At 35.7% G+C, this 13,787-nt stretch overlaps 2 protein-coding genes across 2 annotated transcripts in view; one reads left to right on the top strand and one right to left on the bottom strand.

Moving 5' to 3' along the window:
* Positions 1-5,065, bottom strand: part of Tbcd (tubulin folding cofactor D) — a 35,343-nt gene extending 30,278 nt beyond the window's left edge. The window contains exon 1 of the mRNA XM_089237909.1: positions 4,681-5,065. Coding sequence (XP_089094035.1) covers positions 4,681-5,052 — 372 coding nt within the window. The 5' untranslated portion in view covers positions 5,053-5,065. The remainder of the gene's footprint in view (positions 1-4,680) is intronic.
* A 254-nt stretch (positions 5,066-5,319) lies between these two features.
* Positions 5,320-13,059, top strand: LOC149081120 (huntingtin-interacting protein K). The gene is made up of 3 exons (XM_089237910.1): positions 5,320-5,590; positions 9,013-9,120; positions 12,945-13,059. The coding sequence occupies exons 1-3, from the start codon at positions 5,441-5,443 to the stop codon at positions 13,038-13,040; spliced, it is 354 nt and encodes a 117-aa protein (XP_089094036.1). The 5' UTR covers positions 5,320-5,440; the 3' UTR covers positions 13,041-13,059.
* Positions 13,060-13,787: the final 728 nt, after the last annotated feature.

Here is a 13,787-nt window from a genome sequence, read left to right on the forward strand (position 1 = left end):
TACAATGTGTTTCCAAAAATGAAGAATATGAAAAATGATAGAGAAGAGTTGGGGATGAGATCGATGGTGAATGATGCTGAGACTTTTAGGAATATTCAATATTTGTTATAACCAGTAGCATAGCATAGCTGGGGGGGGGGGGGGGGGAGAACAGAAGGAGCAATTGCTCCCCTAATCAAAGTTTTAACTACATTGGCACCCATTCCCCTAAATGACATTTGATCCCCACATAAAAAAAATAAAAAAGTTAAATTACTTTTTCTTCTGCCTCTATTTTATGAAAGGATAAATACCTAAGTGAGAGAGAGAAAAAAAAACAATTTTTACATGCTTCCCCTTGCAGTTTTACTATGACTGGGTTTGCACTATTCATTTGAGAGAAGACAGACAAAAGTTTAAGGATTTCCTTACTACCATTTTTTAAAATTGCTATTAAGCTCCTCATCTGAAAGCATGCATGGTCAGGGCAGCCTGCTCCCTTTCAAAAGACAATACTTTGTCTATATCTTCGTGAAGCTTTTTTTGTCCGCTATTCATCATTCAGGGTAGAGCTCCTAGAAACACCTTTCTTTTGCACTTTAGTTATGACGACCAAACACTCATTCTATTGTGAGGTAGTTTTGTAGAACTTTGTTTAAGGTGCCTACTGAAAAAATTATATACGATATGGAATCCTATTGAGAAAAAACCCAGAGCTTAGAAAGTAATGGCTACATTTTGAGCTCCTAAAAATACCAACTTATCTATAGGCACCTCGGCTAAAATTACTAGCTTGCATTAGGTCAGTGTCTAAGAAAAAAGATGAAAAGCAACTCTGAGATTCTGAGCCCTAAAATAACCAAACACAATTGAGTTATAGAATCTGGGCGAGTTGTTTCTTGAAGATGAGTAAAATGGAAAAAAAAGTGTGAGCTATAATGGGGCCAATAGCTCTTTAGATGCTGAGAATGGGGACAGGAAATAAGAGCAACCTATATTGTGTGATAATTATAACAGTCTATTGATAGATATATTTAATGTTTTTAAAAAAGTGACTCTCAATTGTATTTTTTGCATGCTGTGTTTCATCTCAATCAACAGTAGAGCAGTGAGTCAGAGAAATCATCCCTGAATAAGTCATGAACGATGCCTTTTCATCTTGTGACAGCTACATCGCTCTTCCCATTAATTAATTGGAAATTTTCAAAATAAAATAATATAAATGCACTACTCATTGCTTTCCTGAAGCAGACTCTCTATTCAAAATAAACACCATGCAAAGTTCTGCTGTTTCATGCCAAATGTGAAGACTCCATACAATGGCAACCCCCACATCCTGGAGCAGGCCCCCTAGAAATATTTTGTCCAACAGGAATTTGTACTAAATATTTCTAAGAAACATGAAATTTGATCAAACAAGCTTTGTCTTCATTAGCTCATTGATTCATATCGCTTGCTAAATAGTTCCATTATTTTCTGATTTTTTCTGTAATCACTAAAATAACCAATGGGCAACGCAAATAAAAAGGAAAAAAAAACCCCATGAAATTTCTAATGCGTTTCAACATCCAATGAGTGCAATCTTTAGAGGAACTACTATCATGTTGACTGGTGATCCCATTTGATTGGTTTCAAAATCTCAATTCCTGGTTGCTCAGCAGGAAAAAATACGTCTGTGCGAGTGAATCATCAGGATCAGAATTTCTGACTCGAACAGACATATTTTTTCAGCTGAGCAACAGAAAATTACAGTTCAGTAACCAACCCAAATGGTATCCCCTGTTAGCGTGATTTATACTCTGAAGACAGCAACCATTTTGTATCAAAACACGTTAGGAATTTCATGGTTTTTTCAAGTTAAAGGATTATTAATTCTTTCGTGTTCTGAAATACACCCTGCGCAGGGGCAGCTCTGTAGGGCTGTGCGAGCCATGTGGCGGCAAAAGGCACCCCAATAGGAGGAATGCCAAATCCGAGGTAATGGAAAGAAATAATTGAAGAAAAAAAATGTTTTGTGCTTAAATTCAAATTACAATGGGCAGCAAATTTGCATTAGATAGAATGATTCGTACAGAAAACTAATTTTTTTGCTGTATTCCATCCTGCTGGGAACACATCAGCAAGTTTTCATGGTTGTTTTACTGGTGTGATTTATACACCAGTGGGGTGCTACAAAAGGGGCCTTCAACAGATGAAAATTCTGTCTCAAGCTGCCACTGGTACTGTGGATTTATTTAATTAAAAACATACCACTACTAAACCACATATGCACCTCGTCCATATATCTTTTAAATATACTGCATAGCGCCTTCTCAGGTTTTCCAACTTCGAGCACCCCTTTCCTTGAGAGTCTTTCCACAGAAAGCAGATAGATCCGAAGAGCAATAAAATTATTTCACTCAATATTCAATCAATTCATACATCTGTCCCTTTCACTTCTGATTTGGAAGATGAATAGTTGCACTTCAAACACTTTACACACCTCTGATACTCTAAAATAAATTGAGCATGCACACATTATCCAGCACACATAAATTCATTTGAAATTTCTGAATGGAAGTTCTTTTTCGGTAAATGTGAGCGTCTGCAATCTAGTGGTATGTGATCTGCTTAAGATAACAGTGTAACATGATGAAAGCTATTGGATGGAATTTAGAAGAACCCACAGGCCACTATGTCATATTTAGGACTAGTTTATTATTTTTTAATATTTGACATTTTATCAGTCACTTTGGTGGGCAATTTACCTGTTGTGGCCCTAGAGTTTGTATTTTATAAGCATGCAGTACATTCTAAAACACTTTCAAAATTTTTAAAATTGATTTAAAAAAAATAAAAACAAATTCAATTAATCAAAAGTAATAAATTTAATGTGAAAAACAAATAGGTGGAAAATAGAAAATAAATTTAATTTGATTTTTTTATTGAAATTTAAATTACTTTCAACAAACACGACACAGAATTTCTTAACCTGTGGTCGGTGAAGATGGGACAGGTCGTCTGGAGACAGATTTGGAAATTTAATTCAAAAAATGAAAATTATTCAAGTATGTCATATGAGCATATTCATATAGGTTTGAATACTATTTCAGACCCATAATCAGAGATGCCAATGATTCACGGGTCCTCTGGGATGCATTTTTTTTTCCTAGTTCCAAGAAAAAAAAAGAAGAGAAACACCTTTTTTTCCCCTTTCTTTTTTCTTCTTCTTTTCGCAATTTTGAAAAAGTGGTTTTATACTGTATTGTATTTTTATATACATGGGTTGTTGAAGAATAAGATGATGGATATTTAGTTGCCTCTCTGAATGAGGGGCTGTGCACAAAATTTTCAAATTTCAGAGTTTTTATTCCTCCTGCGGATTTTTCTCCCCTCTGGTTACATACCGAAAATTGTGGTACTGCTGGCATTCAAAGACAGCGTCTATATGGCGCAGATTTGCCTTGTTCTTACAAGATTACAAATGTGAATTTTTTTGAAAAATCTTAAAGGATTTTGAATATCTATTCAAATTGTGAAGCATTTTCCGAGATCGTTCAGAAAAAAAAATTGAATGTAAAAACTCTACCTTGAATATTCAGTTTTGTCATGTAGCTGCCATGTGGTAGCACCGTTAAAAATCGCTGGTGTGTACGTCGAATCGGCTTTTGGAGGGGCACAAAGACCTAATTCTTCACCGAAAGTTTAGGTCACTAACACTCAGAAAGAATTTTAAATTAACATATAGTATAAGAATGTATTTTTTTCCCAATATATTAATTTCCTACAAAAGCATTTTTAATTTTTGATGGGTTTTTTTGGGGGCCTCCATATCCCCTCCCCCCCCCCCCAGATTTTGCCTTTGGTGGAAATCTGGGTTTGGAACTCGCGATTGCGGAGTGGTAATCAGCTATAAATACGATTTTCTAAGGTTTTTTTTACAATTTTTAGTTGGCTATTCCTTTTTTAAAAAAGCTCTAGTGCACTAACAGCACTAAAGCATTAAAAAAATAGCATGGAACAAGCAAAACAAAATGGCAACAGTAAGCTGGAAAAGAAAATTGGGTGATGTGGCACCATCTATGTATTAGGACTGGGAAGAATTATGTTGGCGACATACCGCTTTTTTGGCGCACGTGAAAATTTGACGACAAAACGGTATACTGTATATTGGGAATTGGCCCCAAGTAAATTAGAGTACAGAGTGGCATCTCTGCATAATACTACTACTTCTAAACCACATAGGAACCTTGTCCATATGCCTCTGCAGAACCTCTAACAAATGGTACATGTTGGAATGTATGTGTTGTAGACCTAACATGAAGTTTGATTTTGTGTAATGCTTGTTATAGAGCTGCCATCTATTTTTAAAACTGTCATTTTAGTATCGTTTATTGCGCCTCTATCTTTCTCAATGCAGCCACATCTCTGTTTGAGAAATGCTCTAAAGGACCGACACCTCTATTTTCACTTTATTGGTCATCAAAATTCCTTACATTGAAATCAGGGAGGGGTGTTTTCTGTATGCAACATTTTCTCTTACAGTCAGGTGAATATAGAATATGGTCGTTTCAAATTAAAATCACTGATTAATTAGGATTATTAGATTATTAATGGTGTAATTGCTACTACGCCATCACAAGTAAAACATTTCACTAACAGCAAAAGTGAAAATACGTTAAAATCGATCGCTTCGGCAAGACTACATCAAAAGTGAATTACCTGATGAGGCAGGTGTCTGACAACAATTTTGAAACCTCTGACTTTGGTGATGATGTAGAGGAACTTGAAAGCCAAATGCCTAAGCCTGGCGTCGTTGTTCGGATTTCTGGCGATCGTCAACAGCTCGAATAAGAAATCGTCCAGGTATTTGTCCAGCAAATGCGGCTGCTCTTGATACTGGTTCAACACAGTTATGAAGCGTTGACAAGAGCTCTCGGATTGGGCCTCCTCCTCGTACACGGTGTCGAGACCTTTGATCAGCTTCTTAACATCTTCGTATTCTTGGAAAGCTTCGAGAGCACAACTCAAACCAATTTTATCAGTTTCGTCAGTGCCCGAATCTAGACGTAGGAAGATTGTTGTTTCGCCCATGACTGGTTTCTGCACTTCTAGACGTTCCTGACCTGGATCTATTTTCTTCTGTTTCTGATTTCATTTTCATGAAAACTTTTGTTGAGAATTTACGTTTCTTAAAAATAGGAATCGGTAAAAATTGATTGTTGTTTGAGAAAAATGCTTTCGTATCTTGAATATTTTACATTTCGTAACGTTTCATCATTTTCAGTTTCATAATTTCAATGTTTATCGTTCAAAGCGGAATCCATAAAGAATTTTTGAATCCATAAAGCCTTAATGCACCTTTGGTCACAGCCGTCTCGTTTACGAATTCATCTCGCCTGCACGTCGTCTCTCGTTGCAGCCTGAAAAGGACGTACAACGCAAGTCTCTCTTCACAACTGAATTAGTAAACAGCAGTGAAATGTCAGACGATCTCGAAGAAACTCCCGTCACTGCAGAAGAGCAGAAGCCACAGAAGAAGGTCGCGAAACATGACAGCGGTGCTGCAGATCTGGAAAAAGTTACCGACTATGCGGAAGAGAAAGAAATCAGCTCTCAGGATATTATAGGTGTAAGTTAAAAATGCATACACATATGCAGCTTGATATTTGTAGCCCTACCCCCCCCCCAGCCTGACTTCCCTCAATCTCCTTCCATCACCCCTTTAGGCTTTACTATCCAAATTTCGCCACCTCAAATTCCTTTGTAGCAGAAAAATTCCTCCAAAATCGGTACTATTAATACAAGAAGCATTATCAGTAAAATTCATTCTTTTGAATCCATATTGGTAGCTCATAATCCCAATTTTCTTGCTGTCACTGAAACCTGGTTATATAGAAATATCAACAATTCAGAGTTCTTACAGCCTAACTACCTCATTTCGTAAAGATATAGAGATTCCTGTAAAGGAGGCGTTGCCCTCGTCTTTAACAGCTCCATTCCTTTTTTTGAAATTTCTTTTGACACCAATCTTTAAATTGTTGGTGCTGAGTGGCATTTGCCCAAACTGTATCAAATTGGAATCAATTTTAGATTTTTTAATTCACACCTCCTAATCATAGCTACTACTTCACCAACTCTGGCCGTATCGCTATATTGCAATTTACTGCCATTAATGAGATGGGTTGGAAGTGAAGGTGCTGTCTATTGGTGGTCGCCTCAAGTTCATTAGGGAAAATAACTTATCCATATCCTTCCTCGGGTTAAAACCTGGGACCATGACAGCAACCTTCACAGTGGTAGACGAGCATCTTACCACCATGTCACTCGGGCGCCCTAATCATAGCTGGTGTTTGGAACCTACCCAAAGTTGACTGGCACAAATTGGAGTCCGTCTCGGGTTACCATTTTATTAATAATAGAGTTTTTCCTTTTCCTTAAGTTTAATCTCGTTCATACTATTCTAGAACCGACAAGAATCTTGAACCACTAAAGCTGTCATTAGACCTAATTGCTGTTTCAAACAAAATCCCAGTTTTTGATTTCTCAGTTTTTGATGGTATTTCCGACCACAAAATTCCTTTTGCAAAATTTTCCCTCCATCACACTCTACCTTCCTTTAAGCACACTGCAAAACTCTTTAACAAGGCCAATTTTCCCCTTTTGTAAAATTTTCCCTCCATCACACTCTACCTTCCTTTAAGCACACTGCAAAACTCTTTAACAAGGCCAATTTTCCCCTTTTGTAAAATATTCTTCACACCCTGATTTCATTTTATCTTCCTCAAATTATGTTCATATTCTTTGGAGTAAATTCAAAGCTGTTATCAAAAAATGCAAAGTCTCCCATCAAACATACCTCTTCAAAATGTATCTTTAACCCTGATCAATTGTGATATTATCCATTTAAAAAGGAAAATTCGCCAACTGTCTCTAAACTTAAATTCAATAACTCTTTCTCTCAGAAATAGGATCTCAACCTCTACACATGATCTCAAAGATCTCATCCTTCGCTAAAAAAAAACAAAAAAATCAAATTAACTAACTCCCTTGTCTCAATACCTTAAAACTAAACCCTCAAAATTTTGGAATTTTCTTCGTCTTAAATCAGCTGGCCCGTCTTCCCTTAAAATTGATAACATCGACCTTACTTCTCACCAGATATCACCACAGAATTTAATCTGGCTTTTTCCTCTGACCCCACTCCTTCTCACTACTCCTTTTCTGAATCATTATTCAACACTAGTCCTTGTCTTAAGTGTTCAATACCCTCTTTTGTCCTTACCGGTGCCTTTTCTGACACAAAGTACAATAGCAAAAACAGCACCACGATGATCAAACGGGACATTGCTATTGAAGAAAGTCTGCACACCAAACGTTTGGCATATGAACCTCTTGGTAAAAAACAGAGAAACATAAGGAAGCCATTCGGAATCAACTATAAACTGTATAAGTAGTGGTCTAAGGGACCGTTCAAGTATGACGTAAGCAAATGTTTAGCCATTTCTGACCCCCCCCCCCTGACTGCAAAATTTTGTCACCAGCTCTGCCCCTCTGAATCCTAATGCATATTAGTGGGATCAGAGATGTACACAGGGGGGGCTTTCGTGCCCAATTCCCACAATCAAAAAAATTTTTTTTTATGTAAAAATATATATTTTTTTGCAAATTTGAAATTTTGAAAGACAATACCTTTATGTGTTATAATCAATTTCTGTTATTTTCAATGCTATTTGAAGGCTATGAACTTGAAATTTACCTTTAATAAATTCATTGCAACCTATCCCTCTAAGCCATATAATGATAAATCGCATAAAAGCCCTTGGCCCTGGGGGTTGTCTGATGCGGCCTGCCCTCCTCAAACCTAATTTTGTAAAGATGAACTAAGTGTCACATTTACAGATCACTTAAGTGTCCCGTGGTATAATTCCAGAACATTTAAGTGACCCATGGCACATTTTCATATCACTTAAATGACCCGGGACACAGTTCCAGAATACTTAAGCGATACGTGACACATTTAGAGATCCCTTGAGTGACGTGATGTAGTTTTAGAGCACTCAAGTGGCCCCCAGTGCGGTTCTACATCACTCAAGTTACCCGTGAAACATTCTCAGATTATTTAAGTGATCTGCAGCATATAATTACGGATCACTTGAGTGATGCGTGGCACAGTTCCAGAGCACTAAAGCAGCGGGTACACATTTCCAGAGCACTTGGATCCGCGAAACATTTAGGGATCACTAAAGTGGCTCTATAGGGCACTTATGAATAGGGGGGAATGTTACTTCAAGTGCCCACAAACTATCGAAAGGTTTTCTCATTTTTGGCGCACCAAGTAAGGTGCCACTAAAAATACTTCATAAACAGGGTGGTTGATGACATAAGCATCTTCTAAACCCCCCTCCCCCTTGTCATAAAAAGTAAGCAAATCGGGAACCCCCCCCCCCCCATCAATGATGATGTAATACTTGAATAGCCCTAATTAGTTGTGCGGAAAATGAAGGTGTTGGAGAAAAAATAATTAAATAAGCATGTTTTATGTTATCTGGAAGCTATGCGTGTATAACTAGGATGACCAAATGAAAAAAACAAAAAAACAGACATTCTCATTGATGCATAGCTAATGTTAAAATAACAAATTCACAATTTAAGAATTTCAAATTGAGTTTTTTTTAGCAAGTTTGACGAAATCAACATTTTTATTAAAATGAGGAAACAGCCAAATATTATGAAAAAATAATTGTTCTGTAAAAGTGAGTCATATGGTCACACTGTGTGTAACTCACAAATGTATTTTTTTGCACTTTTATCTACAAGTGAGTATTATTGTTCCTCATAGCAAATGCAGACTTTTGGGACACCCTTGTATAATGATGAAATTTTCAAAATTTGTTAAGTGTTCCGCGTGACCTTTCACATTGGAAACCCCCCTGATCTAATATACAGTATGTGTGTATTGATACCATCGTTCCCTCCCAAACCTTGAAGTCAGTCTCCGCCTGTGTGTTTAAATGCATTCCTTAAATAATTTCTTTTTCTTCTAATTCTCAGGCAATGTCGCTAATTGGGGATAAGCACTCAAAAGAAACCGCTGAAAAAGCTGCAAGGCAAAAAGAACTTGCCAAAGTACTGATCAAAAAGGATGATGTTGAGTTGATAGTGAGCAATTTTTTTTAATCAAATATTTCATTCAATTTAAAAACTTAAATACCAAATTTCCACTCAAAAGACTGGATTTCTAAATGAACTGATAAGGAAACATCATGAGGATATTGTTAATGCAACTTTTCAATATAGTCGTCTCTCCGTATTTGCAGAGGTGACTGCAGATATGGAAAATCCACAGATAAAAACCATAAACTTTTGTTTTTTTTTTGGCATATTGCTATCTTATATCTGCTTTGAGTATCAGAAGTAGAAGAGTACATCCAGCGATTCTCTGTGATATTTTCTAATAATGTAAGCTGTTTCTTCTTTTTTCTGCTAATTTGTTAGAGTATGGTAACAAGGCTTCATCTACCAATTTTTCTACACATGAAAAACATACTAAAATGGATCTATGTCATGGAGAAAAGCCAATGCCGATTTAAACGTATGAAGCCCTTGCTCTATGTTGTTCATAACAAACTTGACTTCCACTTAATCTTGATCATCTTCATATTAAGCATAACTTCGGTTTCAGGAGCAGTCAGCTCGATATAATTACTCTTATATCAGTTTCTGAATTGCTGTTGATTCTGTTTCTACTATGTTCACATCTTTGACACCTCCATCTTACTGCTTTGCTAACAGTGGCAATATCTTTCATAACCTTTTTGGCCGACTCCGTTGAAATGGATGTGTCCTCGGGCACATATTGTGGCCAAAAGTTCTTCCAACACAATGTAACTGTTTCTATCTTTACATCTTCCACAGCTCTAGCAATAGCACTGATGGCATCAGTGAAATTCATCCATGACTTTAAGACGTTTCCTGCATTTGCATCTTCTTTGATTGTCTTCACAATTATCATTGAATAATTTTTATAGCAGGGTTGGTAAAAAAAAATGTTTTAAAAAAAAAAAAAAACCGGGTTTAAGCCAGTTTTTTTGGTTTTAATAGTATTTATATTAAAAACAATAAAATATCTGGAAAATTCAAAACTTTTAATAATTAATTAAATTAAAATATTTACTAATGTAATTAACACAATTCCCATATTAATTAATCTATAAATATTTCCTACATTTTAATAACCAGCTTTTGTAATTTAGTTATTTTATAGCTTAACTCAAGGAAATATTTTGTTTGAGAATTCTTAATGTTATTATTAACTATATAATAAATATGTTTTCCCTAGTTACTTTCAATATGCTTAATTAGGATGTAAATTTTGCAGAAACTATGATAAAAACTAGGCAAATACAATGTTTTTAATGAAGCATTAATTAATGCAGATTAATTAACAATGATGTACAATATACAGGGTGATTATAAGTAAAGTTCTGATTTCAAAACACTGTAAAATAAAACCACTGGTCAGAATGACTTGAAAATTTGCATGAATGTTCCTGAGGCAATAGAATTTTGTATGGCGAAGGGGGAAAATATTTAAAAATGTAAAATAGACTACGGGCTGTACTCATTCAGCACATGAGAAATTTGCTGGCAGATGGATATGATAGCCAGTCAAAGCAAAATTATAATGCAATTAGCGTGGCATGATTTCATAATTCATGGAAACATCACAAAAATGAAGTCATTTAAACAACTACAACTTACCCAAGAAATGTTAAATATGTTATCCACTGTAATCTGGCTGCTAGGTGGAAGCACAAAAATGCTTGTTTAACTACGAATCAGAGTATGTTATGGTAATGATGTGTGGATGTGCTTTCAATTCACCAATGTTTACAATCTGACCACTGCACATGACATTTTGGGGTATCCCCAAAGCCAAAAGTTGCAAGGGTTATAGTAATGTATTCACATTGTATTCAAGTGAACATGGTGGCCAGGTATTGTATCATGTTATTGTCAAAATGGTTCTTCAGTAGCTGCTTCACTGGTGTTGCAATGTGCATCTTGATAAAAGTTATGCTATCCACCACAAATTGAAAAAAAATTTAGGTGCCAGCCAAATTTGTTAAGAGCGAAGCATGTTTTTTCCGAAGAAAAACAATCTTGAGTAATATTGTATTTTTTCCCTGGGACTTTATGACCAATTCCCATGTTGGAAGAGACATTATTACGAAAACAAAAAAAATTGTCTCACACTTCATTTTAACAATGATGCATATAAAATTTTAGGTGCCAAAAACAATTTTCTAGTCACCTGGGGTTTGTCCAGACCTGCTATTCACACACTGATGCTGTTGAAGTGCCAAAATGATATGTATTATACCGCTGGCCAAGTACAGCATCAACTACTTGTATATTTTAAAGTACTTTTTTTCTTTCACCAAAGAAAATTCCATTGCTTCATGCAATGGACCCATGTAAATTTTCAAGCCATTCTTACCAGCAGTTATTCTTGTTTCGGAATCAGAACTTTAATTATAATCACCCTGTATATATACAGGGTGATTATGATTAAAGTTCTGATATAGCTGAAATAGCAGATTATTTCTCATAAATCACTTACTACTGTGCATCCTAACCAAACGGTGACCCAGTCCATATTCCAAGGAATTTCTAACTGAAAATTATTCGGACAGGGATCACCGGCCGCTTCACGAACTGGCCAATTTTGTGCTTTTACTAGTGTACAGTAGAACCTTGATTAACTGGGGGTAATGTAGAAAATATGAAAAAAAATTCAATATCAAGCCTGTTGGCGATATACAGTATGAGATATGCTGTTTCCTATGGAAAGAAAATGCAAATGTCTGAGGTAAATGTAACCACTGGTCCTTGTCCTTTAGGAGCAGCTGGCATCTTTTTGGATTATAAGACCACCTGCCCTTAGCATGACTGAAGCCACTACTGTTGCTGCTTCTTTGTGAAGGAAAAAAAACCTTAAGATAATAACACCACCATCACGTGTAATGAAATTCTAATTCATGAATTTGCTCAAGATAGAACATCAGAATGTAGTGCAAAGTTAGAAAACACAGTAAGAATAAGAAATTTTGATACTGTATATACTAATTTTCAGCAACTAAGATACTTAATATGAAAGAGAATTTATATTCATGTCACTTTCATGACATTTTTTTAAAAACCACATATACCATCAAAATGTACTCCAAAAATAGAAAATGTGGTAAGAATTAAGCATTTTGGCTAGTAATGAAGCAATATCATATTTTTCAGGGGGGACAATTATGCTTAGCCCACTTTTATGTGATTTTTTGGAAAAAACCACTTGGTTAAAACCAAACAACCCTGGTTTATAGTGAGCCATAAATGCTCGCGTAAAATCAGATCACGCAGCTGAATGCTAGATGTTGAGTTGGAAGACATATAGAGGACTTAAACGCCATGGTGTTCTGGGGCATAACCCAGTATTCAAAGTACTTTGAATAACATATCTTTACTGTCAAGGCACCTTCTTACTTCCAGAATTAAACAGTGTTTGAACCAATCCAGGAAAATGGTTTTCAGTCTTTTCTATTGTTCATGATTAGTATTTTGTTCTAATATGATAATTATTACTGTGACAGTGTTTTCCAGAAAATTAAGAGACCATGAATATGAAATCCGCGAGTACCGAGGGCAGCCATTAATAAAATCATATGTTTAGGCTATATTAATTCGGCTTATATCGGGTGTGTGTATATATATATAAGTACTTATCTAATTTTTGACTTTTTCAAAAACCTGAGATTGCAATTGTTTGTTTATAAAATCATAAATGAAGGAACATGCGTGCACCCTGTAATAAACATTTCTATTGTAGATTGCAAATCGTTGTGCAAAATTTATGACAAAATGTTCCAGGTAGGCCTATTCATGTTGAATGATTTTAATTTTCACAGAAACAATACTTTTCATTTGTACAGGTGAAAGAAATGGAAATCCCCAGGAATGTAGCTGAACTAAAACTAAGGGAACATCATGGCGATATTGTTAATGCATTAATTGAATTGACAAATTAAATATATTTTCATTTCTCCAGACCTATGCATATCATTTTTTAAAGTTCCCCATACTTTTTTTTAATATAGTGCTCACCACATCAAGACTCTGGGTAATTGATAACTATACAGTGGAATTTTGGTTAACGAGCAATTTGCATAACGAGCAAATATTTTGAAAAAATTTTGCACTTTGTTTATTTATTGTCACGTTTTCACAACTGGGCTGGTTGTTTTTCGCTTTCGTCCACACACGTACTGTGGAATTGTGGGTGATATTCTCCCCTACAGTCTCCAGTCAGCACGCCTTACTCGAAAAATAAACACTCGTGTCTGGACTTGACTGCTTACGATACCAAACTAGATATCGCGTTGTAACCACGCGCATAGTTTTTTTTTTATAAATTATGCTTAGATAGAAGGGGACTAGACAAACTGATGGACCTTCATTGCCTTCAACAGCCAGCAAGATCTTATGGAGGGTATCTTTTCTGAGGAAGAGAGAAGTGCCTCACTTTAAATAAGGTTAGAGATGTGTAAAGGTGGGAATCTGCAAAATTCTGTAGAAAAGAACCAACCAAAGTCGGACAAAAAGAATAAGTTTACATTTGTGTTGTATTATTGAATGAAGTCTTTTTTATTAGTCACTTTTATGTGAATGAATAATTGTGAAACAAATTATGAATATTTCCTATGGGGAAGTTTGATTTGAATAATGAGCTCTTCGTGTAATGAACACGTTGGCGGAGCGAATTAAGCTTGTTAACT

This window comes from Pholcus phalangioides, unplaced genomic scaffold (genome assembly GCF_987345545.1).
Source record: "Pholcus phalangioides strain wild (caught in Gottingen) unplaced genomic scaffold, Ppha-v1.0 ptg000010l_1, whole genome shotgun sequence".
Classification (NCBI taxonomy): domain Eukaryota; kingdom Metazoa; phylum Arthropoda; class Arachnida; order Araneae; family Pholcidae; genus Pholcus; species Pholcus phalangioides.